This window comes from Malus sylvestris, chromosome 16 (assembly GCF_916048215.2).
Source record: "Malus sylvestris chromosome 16, drMalSylv7.2, whole genome shotgun sequence".
NCBI lineage: Eukaryota > Viridiplantae > Streptophyta > Magnoliopsida > Rosales > Rosaceae > Malus > Malus sylvestris.
Window position 1 is genome coordinate 14,743,146 of NC_062275.1, and position 19,112 is coordinate 14,762,257.

The 19,112-nt window shown below is 39.9% G+C and overlaps 1 protein-coding gene across 1 annotated transcript; it reads right to left on the reverse strand.

The window, feature by feature from the left end:
• Window positions 1-9,230: 9,230 nt before the first annotated feature.
• Window positions 9,231-14,739, reverse strand: LOC126607018 (mitogen-activated protein kinase 16-like). The gene is made up of 10 exons (XM_050274432.1): window positions 14,027-14,739; window positions 12,780-13,188; window positions 12,515-12,642; window positions 12,337-12,396; window positions 11,869-12,018; window positions 11,592-11,747; window positions 11,300-11,511; window positions 10,489-10,590; window positions 10,170-10,330; window positions 9,231-9,961 (listed from the first exon to the last, which is right to left on the reverse strand). Exons 1-10 carry the CDS (start codon window positions 14,048-14,050, stop codon window positions 9,669-9,671), a joined length of 1,695 nt encoding a protein of 564 aa, XP_050130389.1. The 5' UTR covers window positions 14,051-14,739; the 3' UTR covers window positions 9,231-9,668.
• Between the last annotated feature and the right edge of the window lie 4,373 nt (window positions 14,740-19,112).

Sequence of the window (19,112 nt, forward strand, 5' to 3'; positions counted from 1 at the left end):
GATTGGAGTTGTCGTTTTTATAGATTAAACTGAGGGACCAACTTTGATACTACATATTTGACATGTTGATTCTATTGTGTGAGGAGGATTCATCGCTTAGAGATTAGAAAATGGAGGTCAATATTATGTTTTGCCAGAGGAGATCAAAGTTGAAGAAATAATTGATTTATGGCTCGTTCGGTGCCTATAGATTAGAATAGGGAGTAAATTGTATCAATGGTCTTTTAACTAAGAATCCTTTCTCATTGGCTTTTTAACTCATCAAAACATGCAGCTATGGTCATTTTTGTCAACTCTTTTAGAACTTCTGTTAAAATAAGTCATGTGTCATTGACGCGAGGCTAAATCAAAGGGCAACAACAACAACAACAAAGCCTTTTCCCACTAAGTGGGGTCGGCTATATGAATCCTAGAACGCCATTGCGCTCGGTTTTGTGTCATGTCCTCCGTTAGATCCAAGTACTCTAAGTCTTTTCTTAGAGTCTCTTCCAAAGTTTTCCTAGGTCTTCCTCTACCCCTTCGGCCCTGAACCTCTGTCCCGTAGTCACATCTTCGAACCGGAGCGTCATTCGGCCTTCTTTGCACATGTCCAAATCACCGGAGCCGATTTTCTCTCATCTTTCCTACAATTTCGGCTACTCCTACTTTACCTCGGATATCCTCATTCCCAATCTTATCCTTTCTCGTGTGCCCACACATCCCACGAAGCATCCTCATCTCCGCTACACCCATTTTGTGTACGTGTTGATGCTTCACCGCCCAACATTCTGTGCCATACAACATCGCTGGCCTTATTGCCGTCCTATAAAATTTTCCCTTGAGCTTCAGTGGCCTACGACGGTCACACAACACGCCGGATGCATTCTAACACTTCATCCATCCAGCTCGTATTCTATGGTTGAGATCTCCATCTAATTCTCCGTTCTCTTGCAAGATAGATCCTAGGTAGCGAAAACGGTCGCTTTTTGTGATCTTCGCTAGATTGCTCCGGTCATTAGTGTGGATAAGTATATAAATGGATAGAGATAGGAAAGCAAACACAAGATGTACGTGGTTCACCCATATTGGCTACGTCCACGGAATAGAAGAGTTCTCATTAATTGTGAAGGGTTTACACAAGTACATAGGTTCAAGCTCTCCTTTAGTGAGTACAAGTGAATGATTTAGTACAAATGACATTAAGAAATATTGTGGGAGAATGATCTCGTAATCACGAAACTTCTAAGTATCGGAGTGTGGAGTCGTCTTGACTTGCCTTATCTGTCTCATAGGTAGATGTGGCATCTTCTCTGGAAGTACTCTTCCTCCATCCAGGGGTGGTATCTTTAACTGGTGGAGATGCACAAGGTAATGTATCAATTTCACTTGAAGCTTACTTGTAGTTTCAGGCTTGGTCAAGCGCGATACAAACTATGTAGTAGGAGTCCCCCAAGTCGCCGAGCTAGGGGGTCTGCTGAAAGAGGTGACAGACAAGGTAAGCAATCAGAGCTCCGACTGATTGTTCACCTTCTCCCCATCTTGCAGCAGCATGAAGGATAAAGAGAAGAAAAATGAGAAGAGATGATATGAGATACTTTTGCTTTTGAAGAAGTAACTTTCCACAGGCTTATTCTTGAACTGAGCTGGTGGGTTTTCTGGTTTCCTCCAGAGTATAAGGCCGACTGAAGAATTTGAGGGTCAAAACAAGTCCATCAAATCTAGAGTACGTTCCACCCTGCTGATATGGGATACTTTTGCTTTTGACAGAGTAATGGATGTATCGGCACGTGTGCTGTTACGCTTGTCTCCACATGCTTCCTTGTATCCTTCGCACTTGCCCTATCTGTTCCTCAAGCAGATGCGGAATCTTCCCTGGAAACATAAGATGTTGAAGATGAGTACTCGAGAGCAATGCCAGGTAAGTAATCAGGTAAGGGGTTCCAGGCAGTCAGTTCTTGGCTGGAAGCTTGATTCCAAGTGCTGACTGATTGCTCTCTTTCTCCTTGTCTTGCAGGTAAAAACAAGGCCAAAGGAAAAGACAGGGAAAAAGCATGATATGGGATACTCTTGCTTTTAACCCTGATGATATGAGATATTCTTGCTCTAGTATAGCTTGTTTGCAGAGGTATTATCGGGGGGAAAGAAAGCTGAATATTTCGAAAGGCTTCGTTGGGAGTGCCCTCTCAGATATGATGAAGGGTTGAGCATTTTTGCAGGTCTGCCTGTCCGTTGGGGATGGAGGTTGACATATATAGGAGTCTCCCTAACAAGTAGTAATACTATTCCTTTACCCTGCTTGGTCATAGCACGGTAGTGGGAGCTGTCAGTTTCACATGTTTTAACTCTGTCAGAGCACTTTGAAAAAGTGGTCTGTGGTATCTGGCTCTCGAGATTCGGAGAACGATGCCTCTTCGATTTTTGAGAAAGCAATCATGCTGGGGGTCTGGCTCTCGAGATTCGGAGAGCAGTGTCTCTTCGATTTTTGAGGAAGTAATCATGTTGGGAGTCTGGCTCTCGAGATTCGGAGGGCGGTGCCTCTTCGATTTTGGAGCAAGCAATCTTGTTGGGAGTGTTGTCTCGAATGTGAGTAAAGGTTGGGCATGTTTGCTAGTCTACCTTGCCACGAAGCACAAAGGTTGATACACAGGGACTTTCCAATTATCCAGCAATGGTACTGTTCCTTTACCCTCTCTTCGATTTTGAGAAAGTAGTCATGTTGGGAGTCTGGCTCTCGAGATTCGGAGGACGGTGCCTCTTCGATTTTGGAGCAAGCAATCTTGTTGGGAGTGTTTTCTCGAATGTGAGTAAAGGTTGGGCATGTTTGCTAGTCTACCTTGCCACGAAGCACAGAGGTTGACACACAGGGAGTTTCCAATTATCCAGCAGTGGTACTGTTCCTTTACCCTTGTGGGTAATAATATGGTAGTTAGACCTTCAAAATTTATGTGTCTAAACTTTGTTAGTGTTGTTTCTTTGCTATTCTTTTACCTTTCTTGGTCAGAGCGATGTAGTGGGAGCTGCAAGCTTCACGTGCTCAACTTTGGCAGAGAACTTTGGCAAAGTTATCTGTGGTACCCATGAGCTATTGTTGCGTGTGGGAAGTGGGTGATTGAACAGTAAGATTCATGTGCTTTCTACTTCACCAGAAGTCTTCGACAGAATGCCCATAATTTCTGCAAAGCTGAGTGTGCGTGTGACAGGTGCTGACAAGGCTAGAAAAGTAGGTGCCTCTTCGATTTCTGAGATCGGCCCTCGTGGTCTCTGAGCAGCCCAGCTTTTGAGAAAGCGAGCGCCTCTTCGATTGATTCGAAGAACGATGCCTCATCGATTTTTTGAGAAAGCAGTCACGCTGGGGGTCTGGCTCTCGAAGATTCGGGGAGCAGTGTCTCTTCGATTTTTGAGAAAGTAATCATGTTGGGAGTCTGGCTCTCGAGATTCGGAGGGCGGTGCCTCTTCGATTTTGGAGCAAGCAATCTTGTTGGGAGTGTTTTCTCGAATGTGAGTAAAGGTTGGGCATGTTTGCTAGTCTACCTTGCCACGAAGCACAGAGGTTGACACACAGGGACTTTCCAATTATCCAGCAATGGTACTGTTCCTTTACCCTCTCTTCGATTTTTCAGAAAGTAGTCATGTTGGGAGTCTGGCTCTCGAGATTCGGAGGACGGTGCCTCTTCGATTTTGGAGCAAGCAATCTTATTGGGAGTGTTTTCTCGAATGTGAGTAAAGGTTGGGCATGTTTGCTAGTCTACCTTGCCACGAAGCACAGAGGTTGACACACAGGGACTGTCCAATTATCCAGCAGTGGTACTGTTCCTTTACCCTTGTGGGTAATAATATGGTAGCTAGACCTTCAAAATTTATGGGTCTAAACTTTGTTAGTGCTGTTTCTTTGCTATTCTTTTACCCTTCTTGGTCAGAGCGATGTAGTGGGAGCTGCAAGCTTCACGTGCTCAACTTTGGCAGAGAACTTTGGCAAAGTTTTCTGTGGTACCCATGAGCTATTGTTGCGTGTGGGAAGTGGGTGATTGAACAGTAAGATTCATGTGTTTTCTACTTCCCCAGAAGTCTTCGACAGAATGCCCATAATTTCCGCAAAGCTGAGTATGCGTGTGACAGGTGCTGACAAGACTGGAAAAGTAGGTGCCTCTTCGATTTCTGAGATCGGCCCTCGTGGTCTCTGGGGAGCCCAGCTTTTGAGAAAGCGAGCGCCTCTTCAATTTCTGAGACCAGCCTTCGTGGTCTTTGAGCAGCCCAACTTTTGAGAAAGCAAACGCCTCTTAGATTTCTGAGATCAACCCTCGTGATCTCTAAGCAGCCCAGCTTTTGAGAAAGCAAACGCCTCTTCGATTTCTGAGCAGGCGCCTCTTCGATTTCTGAAGCTCCGTCGAGTGCAGATTTTTATAAGGGCTGGCATTAAGTTCTAAAGCACACTTGAATCTCCACCAGTAGAAGCTTCATTCTTGCACTTCTAAGATCTTGATTTGTCCGACCTCTTCTCTCTTCAACACCTTTGAAAATGTCTGGCCCCTCCGACCGTCGTTTTGACTTGAACCTTGTTGAAGAGGCAGCCCCGCCTTCTCCAGACAACATATGGCGCCCATCCTTCGTCTCCCCTACTGGTCCTCTTACCGTTGGGGATTCCGTGATGAAGAATGATATGACCGCTGCGGTGGTGGCCAGGAACCTTCTCACTCCCAAAGATAACAGACTACTTTCCAAACGGTCTGATGAGTTAGCTGTTAAGGATTCGCTGGCTCTCAGTGTTCAGTGTGCAGGTTCTGTGTCTAATATGGCCCAACGCCTATTTGCTCGAACCCGCCAAGTTGAATCATTGGCGGCTGAAGTGATGAGTCTCAAACAGGAGATTAGAGGGCTCAAGCATGAGAATAAACAGTTGCACCGGCTCGCACATGACTATGCTACAAACATGAAGAGGAAGCTTGACCAGATGAAGGAAACTGATGGTCAGGTTTTACTTGATCATCAGAGATTTGTAGGTTTGTTCCAAAGGCATTTATTGCCTTCGTCTTCTGGGGCTGTACCGCGTAATGAAGCTCCAAATGATCAACCTCTGATGCCTCCTCCTTCTAGGGTTCTGTCCAGTACTGAGGCTCCAAATGATCCCCCTCCGGTGCCTTCTCTTTCTGGGGCTCTACCGACTGCTGAGACTTCTCCTAAGCAACCTTTGTGAAGGCTCCCTCTTGTGTGTTTATTTTGACTCATGTATATGTACATATTTGTAGCTTATCGGGGATATCAATAAATAAGCTTTCCTTCATTTCAACGTATTGTGTTAAATACACCAAAGCCTTCTTCGCTAAGTTCTTTGAATTTTCTTTTGTTGAAGCTTGTATGTTGAAGCTTTCTGAGTGGAGCATGTAGGTTGGGGTAGTGTTCCCTTAATTTTCCGAGTGAGGAAAACTTCTCGGTTGGAGACTTGGAAAATCCAAGTCACTGAGTGGGATCGGCTATATGAATCTTAGAACGCCATTGTGCTCGATCCTGTGTCATGTCCTTCGTTAGATCCAAGTACTCTAAGTCTTTTCTTAGAGTCTCTTCCAAAGTTTTCCTAGGTCTTCCTCTACCCCTTCGGCCCTGAACCTCTGTCCCATCGTCGCATCTTCTAATCGGAGCGTCAGTAGGCCTTCTTTGCACATGTCCAAACCACCGTAACCGATTTTCTCTCATCTTTCCTTCAATTTCGGCTACTCCTACTTTACCCCGGATATCCTCATTCCTAATCTTATCCTTTCTTGTGTGCCCACACATCCAACGAAGCATCCTCATCTCCGCTACACCCATTTTGTGTACGTGTTGATGTTTCACCGCCCAACATTCTGTGCCATACAGCATCGCCGGCCTTATTGCCGTCCTATAAAATTTTCCCTTGAGCTTCAGTGGCATACGGCGGTCACATAACACGCCGGATGCACTCTTCCACTTCATCCATCCAGCTTGTATTCTATGGTTGAGATCTCCATCTAATTCTCCGTTCTTTTGCAAGATAGATCCTAGGTAACGAAAACGGTCGCTCTTTGGTATTTCTTGATCTCCGATCCTCACCCCTAACTCGTTTTGGCCTCCATTTGCACTGAACTTGCACTCCATATATTCTGTCTTTGATCGGCTTAGTCGAAGACCTTTAGATTCCAACACTTCTCTCCAAAGGTTAAGCTTTGCATTTACCCCTTCCTGAGTTTCATCTATCAACACTATATCGTCTGCGAAAAGCATACACCAAGGAATATCATCTTGAATATGTCTTGTTAACTCATCCATTACCAACGCAAAAAGGTAAGGACTTAAGGATGAGCCTTGATGTAATCCTACAGTTATGGGAAAGCTTTCGGTTTGTCCTTCATGAGTTCTTACGGCAGTCTTTGCTCCTTCATACATATCCTTTATAGCTTGGATATATGCTACTCGTACTCCTTTCTTCTCTAAAATCCTCCAAAGAATGTCTCTTGGGACCCTATCATACGCTTTTTCCAAATCTATAAAGACCATGTGTAAATCCTTTTTCCCATCTCTATATCTTTCCATCAATCTTCGTAAGAGATAGATTGCCTCCATGGTTGAGCGCCCTGGCATGAACCCGAATTGGTTGTCCGAAACCCGTGTCTCTTGCCTCAATCTATGCTCAATGACTCTCTCCCAGAGCTTCATTGTATGACTCATTAGCTTAATACCCCTATAGTTCATGCAATTTTGTACGTCGCCCTTATTCTTGTAGATAGGCACCAAAGTGCTCGTTCGCCACTCATTTGGCATCTTCTTCGTTTTCAAAATCCTATTGAAAAGGTCAGTGAGCCATGTTATACCTGTCTCTCCCAAAAGTTTCCACACTTCGATTGGTATATCGTCTGGGCCTATTGCTTTTTTATGCTTCATCTTCTTCAAAGCTACAACCACTTCTTCCTTCCGGATTCGACGATAAAAAGAGTAGTTTCTACACTCTTCTGAGTTACTCAACTCCCCTAAAGAAGCACTCATTTCATGTCCTTCATTGAAAAGATTATGAAAATAACCTCTCCATCTGTCTTTAACCGCGTTCTCTGTAGCAAGAACCTTTCCATCCTCATCCTTGATGCACCTCACTTGGTTTAGGTCCCTTGTCTTCTTTTCCCTTGCTCTAGATAGTTTATAGATATCCAACTCTCCTTCTTTGGTATCTAGTCGTTTATACATATCGTCGTAAGCCGCTAACTTAGCTTCTCTGACAGCTTTCTTCGCCTCTTGCTTCGCTTTTCTATACCTTTCACCATTTTCATCGGTCCTCTCCTTGTATAAGGCTTTACAACATTCCTTCTTAGCCTTCACCTTTGTTTGTACCTCCTCATTCCACCACCAAGATTCCTTTTGGTGTGGGGCAAAGCCCTTGGACTCTCCTAATACCTCTTTTGCTACTTTTCGGATACAACTAGCCATGGAATCCCACATTTGGCTAGCTTCCCCCTCTCTATCCCACACACATTGGGTGATTACCTTCTCTTTGAAAATGACTTGTTTTTCTTCTTTTAGATTCCACCATCTAGTCCTTGGGCACTTCCAAGTCTTGTTCTTTTGTCTTACTCTTTTGATATGTACATCCATCACCAACAAGCGATGTTGATTAGCCACGCTCTCTCCTGGTATAACTTTGCAATCCTTACAAGTTATACGATCCCCTTTCCTCATTAGAAGAAAATCTATTTGTGTTTTTGACGACCCACTCTTGTAGGTGATCACATGTTCTTCTCTCTTCTTAAAGAAGGTGTTGGCTAAGAAGAGATCATATGCCATTGCAAAATCCAAGATAGCTTCCCCATCCTCGTTTCTCTCCCCAAAACCATGGCCACCATGAAAACCTCCATAGTTGCCTGTCTCCCTGCCCACGTGTCCATTTAAATCTCCTCCTATAAATAACTTCTCCGTCTGAGCAATTCCTTGCACCAAGTCTCCAAGATCTTCCCAAAATTTCTCCTTCGAACTCGTATCCAACCCTACTTGAGGTGCGTACGCACTAATCACATTGATAAGTTCTTGTCCTATTACAATCTTGATTGCCATGATTCTATCTCCTACCCTCTTGACATCTACAACATCTTGTACCAAGGTCTTGTCCACGATGATGCCAACACCGTTTCTCGTTCTATTTGTGCCCGAATACCAAAGTTTAAACCCTGAGTTTTCTAGATCCTTTGCCTTACTACCAACCCACTTAGTTTCTTGTAGGCACATAATATTTATCCTTCTCCTCACCATAACTTCCACTACTTCCATAGATTTTCCCGTTAAGGTTCCTATATTCCACGTTCCTAAACGCATTTTGCTCTCTTGAACTCTACCCTTCTGTCCTAGCTTCTTCACCCTCCCCCGTCTAATAGGATCAAAGTACTTCTTTTGTGTGTCCCGGGTAAAGTTGATAGGAGCATATGCTCCCAAACAACTTTGAGTGGAGTCGTTCGAAAAGAAGTTTCTATGGCCCCCTTGCTCATTTAACACTGCATCCGGGTGCCGATGGAGATACAGCGACCCTTGCTCACTTATCACTGTGCTCGGGCCACACAGCGCGGCACTTACGGGTGACGCCCTAGCTTTAGCGTGATTTTGTTCTGGATTCATTTTCATAAGGATTCGACGTGATCATGGAGTGCGAGGCTAAATCAAAGGGCAAATAAGAAAAATTGTATCAATGATCCCTCAACTTTACTTCAACTGAAGAAATGGACCCTTAATTTTAACCCAATTAGAGCAATGGTCTCTCAACTCTAATCTAATTGTAGCAATGATTCTTCTAACATAACTTATTTTGACAAAATTCTAACGAAGTTGACCAAAAGAACCATAACTTCACATTTTGATGAATTGAGGGACCAACGATATTGAATTTTTAGTTGAGAAGCCATTGCTCCAATTTGATTAAAATTGAAGGACCATTACTCTAATTTACTCTTAGAATAGGACTGGAATAAATTTGGGAGGATCGGATGGGATATGTTTTACGAATGAGTAATTATCCAACAATTCAATTATTATCGAGTCTTAGACACCAGATGGGCCCTTAGCATAAACTGAATCAAAATGGACACAATGAAACAGTTCATCGTCGTGAGGATCAGGTTTTTTTAACTTGTATTTATTTATGGTCTTCAACACCTTCACAACGGTTCAACACTGATACCGAAAGGAAAATGATTTTCACACCCATTTTTTTGTGACGGACTTGGGTGCATTGGCGCATGCATGAGAAACTGAAGCACTCAACCCAATTAACAAAGCAAAACACGTTTAAATTTGCCAGTAAAGTAGCACAAAACCAAATCAGTTATCGCCACAGATGTCCAAACATGTTCCAAGGAACGGAGCGTGAGAGAGACCATTATTTCAAGTCGAAAAGAATACAAGGTGAATATACAAACACTGATGTTACGCCATAAAGGATGAAACGAAATATTACCCAAGTTACCAAGCGATGGAACGAACCGGGTACGTCAATGCATCGCTTAGCATTTCTTCCTCCAGTGGAGATTGAAAGGCCTCAATCTTTCTCGCGCAGATGTGGCAATATCCGGAACTGTATTCAAACTACTTAAATCGATGAAGTTTCAATTAGAGATGGATCGATCCCGGTTAGTGTGCGGTGGATAACTGCTCCATCTAACATCTGTTATGGTTAGCGGATTCCACCATATAAACCTGCCATGGAATCAGTACCATTGGCTACCAGATCCACCCTGAGCGGCAGCAACTTTCCTTGGTATGTACTGAGGAGGCTTTGGCTGCAGCCGGTTGGAACCTTCAACGCCTTCACAATCTCCCCTCTCATTTTTACAGGGCATATTTCTTCTAGGATATGAAGCTGCACTTGCAGCAGGATATTGAGTTGGAGCAGCTGGATTCCTCATCACCCTTCGCTGCTCAAGAGCCTCTGCTGCAGCTGCTGCCCCACAATTATTAAAGCGTAATACCGAGCCCACAACTTTCCCAGGCCTTGCAGCTCCTGCATAAAAAAGCAGCATTACAAGTAAAAACGAAAAACCAAAAAACCAAAGTGACAGCAGTTTAAATAGATAAAAATATAACTCAAATTTTAAAACGCAAGAGTAGGAATAGTGGGAACAAGAGAAATATTGCAAGTGCATTTGGAGGGCGAAAAAGCAGACACCCTAACAACAACAATTTGTAATTTATTGTAATCATGTCTGCACCTTGGATGGTATGAGGAACTTGAATTGGGAGCCTTGTCGTAGGGATCCCACTGCTCCTGTCCGTCTGTGGCTTCTCACCTTCTTTGATGCAGCATCTTGAGAGGTCATCTGTGACATCTGTTGAATGCTGTACCGGGTTATCTGAATATGAAACACATGCCCTGCAAGCACAAATTTTAGTCAATACCCAGATTTCGAAATCAGATTAGCACAAATTTCATTCAATCCCCAGATTTCGAATACAGATTGTGAGCAATTAGACAAGAATGCTAATAAAATTTACAGGTGATGCTTAGAAAACAGATGGTACAAGGGATACCTGGGCAGTGATGCATGTGTTCTTTCAGGCGCAACAGCTGTTGTGCCATTTCCGTAGTGCTCCTCAAGATAAGTAAATTGCTTCTTGAAATGGTCAACAGCACTGTGTTGAAAAAGCAAGTAAATTAAAAATTAAGATAAAGCTTTCTCCTTTGAAGAGCAATAAAGCTTGAAAATCAGAGGAAACTTGGTTTGCATGCTCTCCCGGTAGTTTGCGTTGTATTCTCCCACCAAATTTGATATTCAAGGTTTAGTAACCAAATCAAATACTTGATTACATGACATCAACATAAAATCTGTTAATATTGTGTCTATTAACATTATAATGCCATATTTCTTGCTTTTTTCAAGATTGTACGATGTGCATATCTATCTTACTTGTATACTGACTCATGTACCTTACATACATCCTGCTTCCAGAGCAAACTGTGATGGTTCCTGAGACTGACAGTTCACTTCACTACAGTGGGAAACCCATTAACAAAATAGGCTTCAAGTTGCGGATTTTAGCTTACTTTGTTTATACCCTTTAGAAGTGATAACACATACATTACTCTTATGGAAGCCTGGAACAGTGTTTAGATACTTCGCTGGGAAGAGCACTAAGGGTTTTAATTCGAGGTGCTTCAACTTTTCACAACTCAAAGTAATACCCACAATGTTGGCCAGACATTTTATGTTATGAGAAACACAGATGTTAACCAGACGATGAACATATACATAACTACAAATATAAAGATTCTTGTAAGAGAAATGTATGAGTTAGGATGTTTTAAAATAGGTTGCTAATTTAAAATTTCGGATGAGAATACCTTGGATACATGAATCCTGTTGGCTCAGATCCTTCTAAGTACTCCTTCAACATCTTTGGATGGTACTCAAGAGTCTCACGGTAAATGAGCTCTCTTACATCTTCCTTGGTTATCCTTCGCCTCTCAAATTCAAATTCCATCTTGGTAACTGGTTGAGCAGAAGGTTCTCTCTCCACCTTTGCCAAACCCTTAAAATAGGGATCAGCAAGGGCCTAAACGAAGCAGAAGAATATCTCCATTAGCAGGATAATTTACATGGTAAAAAAAATGAAGAATTTGTATGAACATTTACCTCTTCAGCAGTAGGTCTATCCTTTGGTTCAAATGCCAACATTCTTTCTAATAAACGAAGTGCAAGTGGGTCTGCATTAGGGAACTTCTGGGAGAAAGGAATTTGCTTCTTCCTTCGCATACTGCTCAAGTATCTGCGCGCCTTCTCATTGCGTACCTGTTTGATAAAATTTAGAATTGGACTCAGAGAAGAGTAGTTCAGACAATGAAATGTACACACAACAAAATATAGTCAGAATTTGTTAATATTGTAAATAAATATATTACAGTAAACTGACCCTGGCAATTGCATCAGCAGATGGTGTTCCCAATAGATCAGTCATCAGATCCAATTGATGAACAACATTTTTGCCAGGAAATAGAGGCTTCCCAGTTAAGAGCTCTGCGAAAATGCACCCTATGCTCCATATATCTATTGCAGGTGTATACTGAAAATAGAAACAAGAGTATCAATGGACTGAATATCACACCTGGAAAAGAAAGCAGAAAAGTAAAAGAAACAAATTTATCGCAGCGGACTGAGATGGCTATCACTGGGTGACTGCATGACATAACTGGCAATGGTTACTGTTCAATGCTATTACAGGAAGTAGATTTAAGGTAAACAATGGAAGGCCAACCAAATTAAGATTAAAAAGATAGCGAAGGTATGGCTCATTCTAATATTGTTTTGTATTGTATTCTATAAAATTATTAAATATCTGTCAAACAGCACCCAATATAGAAAGGGATAATGATTCTTGCACCTTTGAGAAAAATGATCCACACAATTCAGGGGCCCTGTACCATCTTGTGGCAACATAGTCCTGCATGTATAAGAAATGAAGTTAGAGATGAGACCTGAACAACTTACATTTTCAGAAAACGTGAAAATCTGATACCATGTGGAAATCAAAGCTCACAAGTTATTAAAGAAAGACTTACCGTCCAGAATATAGCTGTAGGAGTATCATTGAAAGCTACTCTTGCAAGACCAAAGTCACAGATCTTGAGTTTGCAGTCAGCATTTGCTAAGATATTTTTGGGTTTTAGATCTCGGTGAAAGACATTTGCTACAAAACCAATATATGAAGAAAATCAGAACCAGTATTGTCATGATCTAATTTGAGTTTGAGGTAAAAAGAATCTGCAGTAATGCAAAATATTGTAAATGTACCGTGAACAAGGTCATTAAAAAGTATAAAATTACCTGTGTGTATGTACTTCATGCCTCGAAGAAGCTGATAAAGAAAGAACTGATAATGTTCTGGTGTCAAATCGTCATTTGCTTTAATAACCTGGTGCAAATCAGATTCCATGAGTTCAAACACAACATAAATGTCCTTGAATTCCCTTCTGGATGGTGGTAACAAGATGTGCTTGATCTCCACAATGTCTGGATGGCGTAGGAGCCTAAGAAGTTTAATCTCGCGAAGAATGCGAGTGGCATCTGATACATGTTCAAAAATATCATTGATTTTCTTTATCGCAACCTTTTCTCCAGTATGTGTATCATATGCAGAGCAAACAACGCCATAGCTTCCTTTACCAATTACTTCCTCTATTTTATACCTACTACCCTCACCATATTCTGTGAAGAAGTCCACATCTGCAGAGGACTGCATGGCCACAAACATACCATTTCATCAACACAATACCATAAGACAAGTCATTATGCAATCAAAATGATTCACAACATTGGGTGGAAACAGTTGGTCACAATACAAGGATGACTAAACGAGACCCAAAAATCAAATCATTCGTATTTTGCAAATTTAAGTCGAAGAATATGAAACAAGTCAATCTCTACCCTTGTTAATCACAGTATGAACATCACCAAATCAGGCTGAACACCCACTAGTTATTTTCTTTAAAATATTTCCCTCTACTTCTTGACTGAAGATTACAAGTACTTATCATGATCAAGTAGGTAAACGGCTAGAAAATGTAAAGAACGATAACATGAGATTTGTAAATGACACTGACTATTCTTTAGTTAAAGAAAACTTAGATTCCTAGTTAAGAATACAAGAAATTTATGTAATGTATTGTATTTCAGCTTGACTAACCTTTACCCCATGAACTAGCCATAAAATGTTTTACGATACAAAACGAAAACTAAGCAATAACAGCTTCATAAGACAAATTATAAGTGGGCATTTTCCCATACAACCAAATGCACAAATGCATATGGCACAGAACTGAAACATGAACAGGAACACTGTACAGTCCATCTATAGGAACACCATGATAATACAGCAGGAAATACTACGCTAAAATCTGCACCAGCAAGAAAGTTTTGACTCCAATTATCATGAAATAGTTAACAAATGCAAGACCAAATCTTCGAATAAAATCAACTAAAACTACTAATATGAACATATGATTGCACACATCGGAAGGACATCAGAAACGTTTTGCATTTTTGCAGGAATACATCAGAGTGATTTAATATACCTTTTTTCTTTGATCCGGCTGCATCTTAACAAAGCATCCAAAGGGTTTCTAAGCAACAATCCAACAGGTGCATCTAACACCTTGAGTTGAAAAAACCCAGACCCGGATCACAAAAAACAGCAAAAAGAAAACCCAAATCCCACTAAAATCAAAATACCCAGATGACCAAATCTCCCAAATATAACCAACTAAAGATCAAAACAAAAATCCCAACACAATACCGATTAAAATCCAATTCGAATTCGGAAGTTGCAAGAACAAAGCAAAGAGCTTTAGTCCAAAATAGGACAGCTGCGGAAGATCTAATTTAGTTGGAAACGAAAATTTTACAGATCACAGAGTTGGAGTGTGACTTGTGCAAAGCAACCCAGCGGAAATAACTAAATTTGGAGGATCTAAAGAAGGCGGTAATCTCTAACGTTTTCTAAGGAAAATATAAAAATAAAGGTGGATGCTTTTGGAGAAGAAAGTAATGGGTTTTAAAAAAGCATGGTAGAAGTGCCTTCGGATTCAACAGAAATTGGGAGTCGAAGAAGTGGCAGATATCTGAAGATTGGGCTGGAGATTTCTGAGTGGAGGTGCTTTTGGATCTCGAAGAGAGAGAGAGAGAATCGCAGAACGGCGTACTCCAAGTCGCAGCTTTTTGGAGCGAAGAGAGAGAGGGACAGAGAAAAACAGAGAAGAACAGTAAAATATTACTAAAATGAGAAAACAGCACATTGTTTAAAGATGGCCATTATTTTGCATTATTTTGCTTTCCTGATAAAATAATAATTTTAGATAGGGATTTGCAAAATAATTATATTTAGGTGAAAAGACCTTTTTGCCATTCAGTTTGGGATTTTATTAATTTTTTGCTTTACTGAGACAAATAGAGCATTTGCCTTCAACTTAAGATGACATTGATCCAAGAATCGTGAATTACTAGCAGATCATCTAAAAGAGGTATGAGAAATGAGAATTGATTGATGGCATGTTTACTTGCTTGGAACGAGGAAATCATGAAATCACACACATTTTTTAATCTTTCGCACACTTTTGTTAATTTTTATTTATTGATATTCTTTAATTAATTCGATTCAACGGTCAAAAATTGAGAAAAATGTGTGAGAGTTAAAAATTGATGTGTGAATAACAACACCTTACGCTAAGTAGGAACCGGAATTAAGTTTTGCCTGTTATTTTGGTAATATAAATTAAGAGGTCATTATTGTACTAATAATAATCCTACATTAATTTGCATACCCCAGGCAGGCGGCCCAGGTGCATGCGTGCATCACATGGGAGCTCCAAAGCATAATCTTTTATAATCATGAATTGGTAGCCATAAAATAAACAAAAGTACTTTATCTTTCAGTTTTGTTTTTCATCATTGGAGAGCCGACAGCCAAGCCATAAATTAATTATTTTTTTATTTTTTATGAGAAAGATAGTAATATATTGAAAACGGTAAAGCGAAACATAAGAAGGAATTGCATTATAACGGATAATGCTAAAGAGATTAAATTTTTGAATTAAAGTTTGTAAACCAATTGATGAAGATGTTGATGATTAGATTATTACTTAAATATCGATTAACGTGTTTACTTTTTATTAATGACACATTATTTGATTTAAAAATTTAGTCTTCCTATACCCATTATCCTACTACAACTCTCAGTCCCGCAATGGGAAAGAAAAGTTTTGCCTAATTACACAAGGAGCATCAAAGAATCTAGAAAGATGAGACAAACATTGCCAAATACCCTATAGGCATGCCTAAAAAAGAGAGGAGATGCCCCTCAAAAGCTATAAAACTGGAGAACATGGTAGTTCGTAGGGGTGGGCACGGTTTGGTTTGGTGCGGTTTTGAGTGAAACCGAAATTGAAACCGAATTGTTTTGCAGTTCGATGCGGTACGGTTTTGAAGCCAAAACCGAAATGAAACCAAACCGTTTGGTTATGTTTGGTGCGGTTTCAAACGGTTTCGGTTTGGTTTTTAAGAAAAAATGTACAATTTGCAATTTAACATATTAATAAGTATTTCCCAATAGCAATAGGAAAAAGACATTTGTTATGTAAACAATTAGCATGTTGCATGTAATTGTGATGTTAAAACATGTTTGTGCAATAAAAGGGTGTCCCTTACAATGTTTATTATAAAACAAGTTAAATAAATTTGAATTCATTAAACGTGAGCGAAACTTTGATATTAGAATATGTAATATCATGCTTCATATGAGTGGACTTCATTAGATCATTGTTCGACTCTTGATAACAAGATCAGTCCACCCTTGTACATATATGTGTGTGTGATGGTATAAAATAACAAAAGTCCTTCAAGTTAATGAACGAAAGAAATTGATGAATGATGATATTCTAGTATGGTTGAGTCCTATACTAAGTGTATGGATTCTAACAAACGACCAATTAAAACATGAAATATAATATGGACATTTAATTAAATGTTTATTAATATTTGCGGTGCGGTTTTCAAAAGCTAAAACCGAAACCAAACCGTTTTCTATGTTGCGGTTTGGTTTCAAAACCGAAACCGTTTCAAAACCGCAATACCAAACCATTCGGTACGGTTTAATTTGGTTCGTGTTTCGGTTTCAGTTTTCAATTCTAAGTGCCCACCCCTAGTAGTTCGTCACGAGAGAAGACCATCACCAAAGAGGAGTCATCGTTGCCCAACTCATAAAGCGCACCCTCGAATTGGCTAAAGTTGGGCTGCTTGATTGGAAGATCGCGAAGACCACTTCTAAGTGATTGAACGAAGCAAACTCATCATCCAACGAATAGCAATAATAATGGGATAAATCTCCAATACCCCCTTCTTTTTTTCTTCAGAAACGAGCGTTTTCATAGTCCAAATGCAACAAACATTATGAACTTAATTACTGACTTTTATTATTATTATTATTATTAAAATATTATTACCACTCTAAATCAGGCTTAGGAAGAGAATTTTGGCTTGCAATGTAGTGAGTTAAAAAGGAATAAAGACTATATAATCCATCACTCGGCAGAGCTAAATTATTGACTTTTAGTGTGCGTCGAGATAAGGTTTGTATGCCTTTATGAGTTTTTCCAACTGCTAAAATGGTGAATTATTATGGCTAAGACATGCTGGTCCCCTTTTAAGAAAAGAAATCACAATAAAAATTAAAACAATCTTGAAAAGAGAAAACGACAACATATTTGACTCTTAACTTCTATACAATAACGTATATTTTAGGCAAAAGTTCTAAATTAGCGGAAAAAAGGAGTTTTTCTACAATACACAAGTGTATGGTATGTAAATTGATGTTTTCTTATTTAAAATGTATTCGAGTTTGAATGGCTGGACTAAAATTGTTAATGTTTAACCATGCAAATCCAATCGTCTAATGCATCAATGTAAATGCATGACAGAATTTTGACACAGAATTGTGACATTACTCTTTCTATTTCTCAAAAATGGACATAAAATAAAAGAAAATCCGACCAAAAACGCAAATGGCAGATTCGTAGTATTGGGAAGAAGAGTAGTCATCATCGTCTAAGAGGGTATGTGGGAAGGCCGAAATTATAAGAGGATAAAATTGTAAATTTGCAATCGAACTGGGAAAGATAATGAATCCACGCGCTTTTCCCATGACGCTGTTCAAACGGGTCCCATCTCCGAGAGGCCGCGTTTTACGTCGTTTGTTAGTTAAGCGTGTCCCCCACGTGCTTCACTGGGGCGTCCTTTTTCTCCTCATCAGGAACACGAAAAGATCATAAACTTCTGAGTCCAACTGTCTATTTTGTGGCTTCACTTCCAGAAGAGATCCTGACCGTACGATTGGCTGACCGCCATAACAATTTTTACGGTCCAGAAGGCCCCTCATCATTTGGATAGACTTTTCATTGTTCCGTACAGAAGGTGGTACATCATATGTTAGTATACAAGTGGTCTTATATAATGACATATGAAGTAGTACCCCATGTTTTGGCACATCGAAAAATTTATCCATCATTTCACGTTTTCATTGCAATTGTGATAAAATACACGTTAGGTCATCTTCAATGGAGAAGGTTAAAGATCTAAAAACGAAAAAATAATCTGATTTATCCGAAAAATCATCTCCAATTAATAGCCAGGCTATAATTTTATAGAGCCTATAAGATCATTATTTGGCTCTTAGCCCCTTTACTGAGCCTAGCTCGTTAGCTATAATAATTTATTCAAAGTCATGACTAGGTTTGAAAATATCCAACTATAGATTAAATAAACTAATAATTTTAAAATCTCTCAACTTTTTAGTGTCATTTCAAATTGGTGTCAACTTTTTTATCATTCAAACAAGTACCTAACCTATTAAAAATGTCTCGTCACATCCGTTAAGCCCTCAGTTAAAATCAATTAAAGGTCATAGAATCATAACCTTCACCAACTAACGGTCATCACCACCCTTATCATGCCATAACCTTCAAACCTAACGCAAAACCACCAACTCCACCCTACAACTCATGCCGCCAACATCAAGAAGAAGGTTATGGAGGTTCCTAAAATGATATGGACTGCTATGATGCGGTCACCACCATCTTCACTGCCCACAAAAAAGAACTTGAAGCTTTACGAGCCAAGTATCGTCATATGACGAAAAAACACATGAGCAAAAACAAGCTGTTTGAAACCCTATATGAATTCTTAACCCTATCATTTGTTAGAAGATTGCCCTCCTTATGTAATTTCAATTTGGTTCCATTTTCGGTTCAATTCAATACCCATTTGACCATTGGATTCCATATTGTATAATCTATGTTTGAAATTTAAATTTTGAGGTAACTAGTATTAATGTGGACCATGATGTACTAAGTTGGTGGGTCATGAATATAATCTATGTTTGAAAATTTTATTGGTCTTAATGGATGTGACATTTTCAATAGGTTTGGTACTTATTTGAAATGTTTAAAAAAGTTGAGATCAATTTGGGATGCCACTGAAAGGTTGGGGGGCTTTAGGTACTTGATCTTAACTTTAAAGTACAAACTTAAAACTAAATATTATTGAGAATGTTATGTTTAGCCTTTTCGGTTGGAGATGATATATGAGTATGACCTCACACTGTTCATCTAA

What these genes read in the sequence shown, in the direction of transcription:
- LOC126607018 (XM_050274432.1), bottom strand. Translation starts at nt 14,050, where the DNA reads ATGCAGCCGGATCAAAGAAAAAAG. An exon ending in GTGGATCATTTTTCTCAAAG is followed by an intron (nt 12,019 to 12,336) that starts GTGCAAGAATCA and finishes TTCTATTTTCAG; the next exon opens with TATACACCTGCAATAGATAT. An exon ending in AGTTCCTCATACCATCCAAG is followed by an intron (nt 9,962 to 10,169) that starts GTGCAGACATGA and finishes TTTTTTATGCAG; the next exon opens with GAGCTGCAAGGCCTGGGAAA.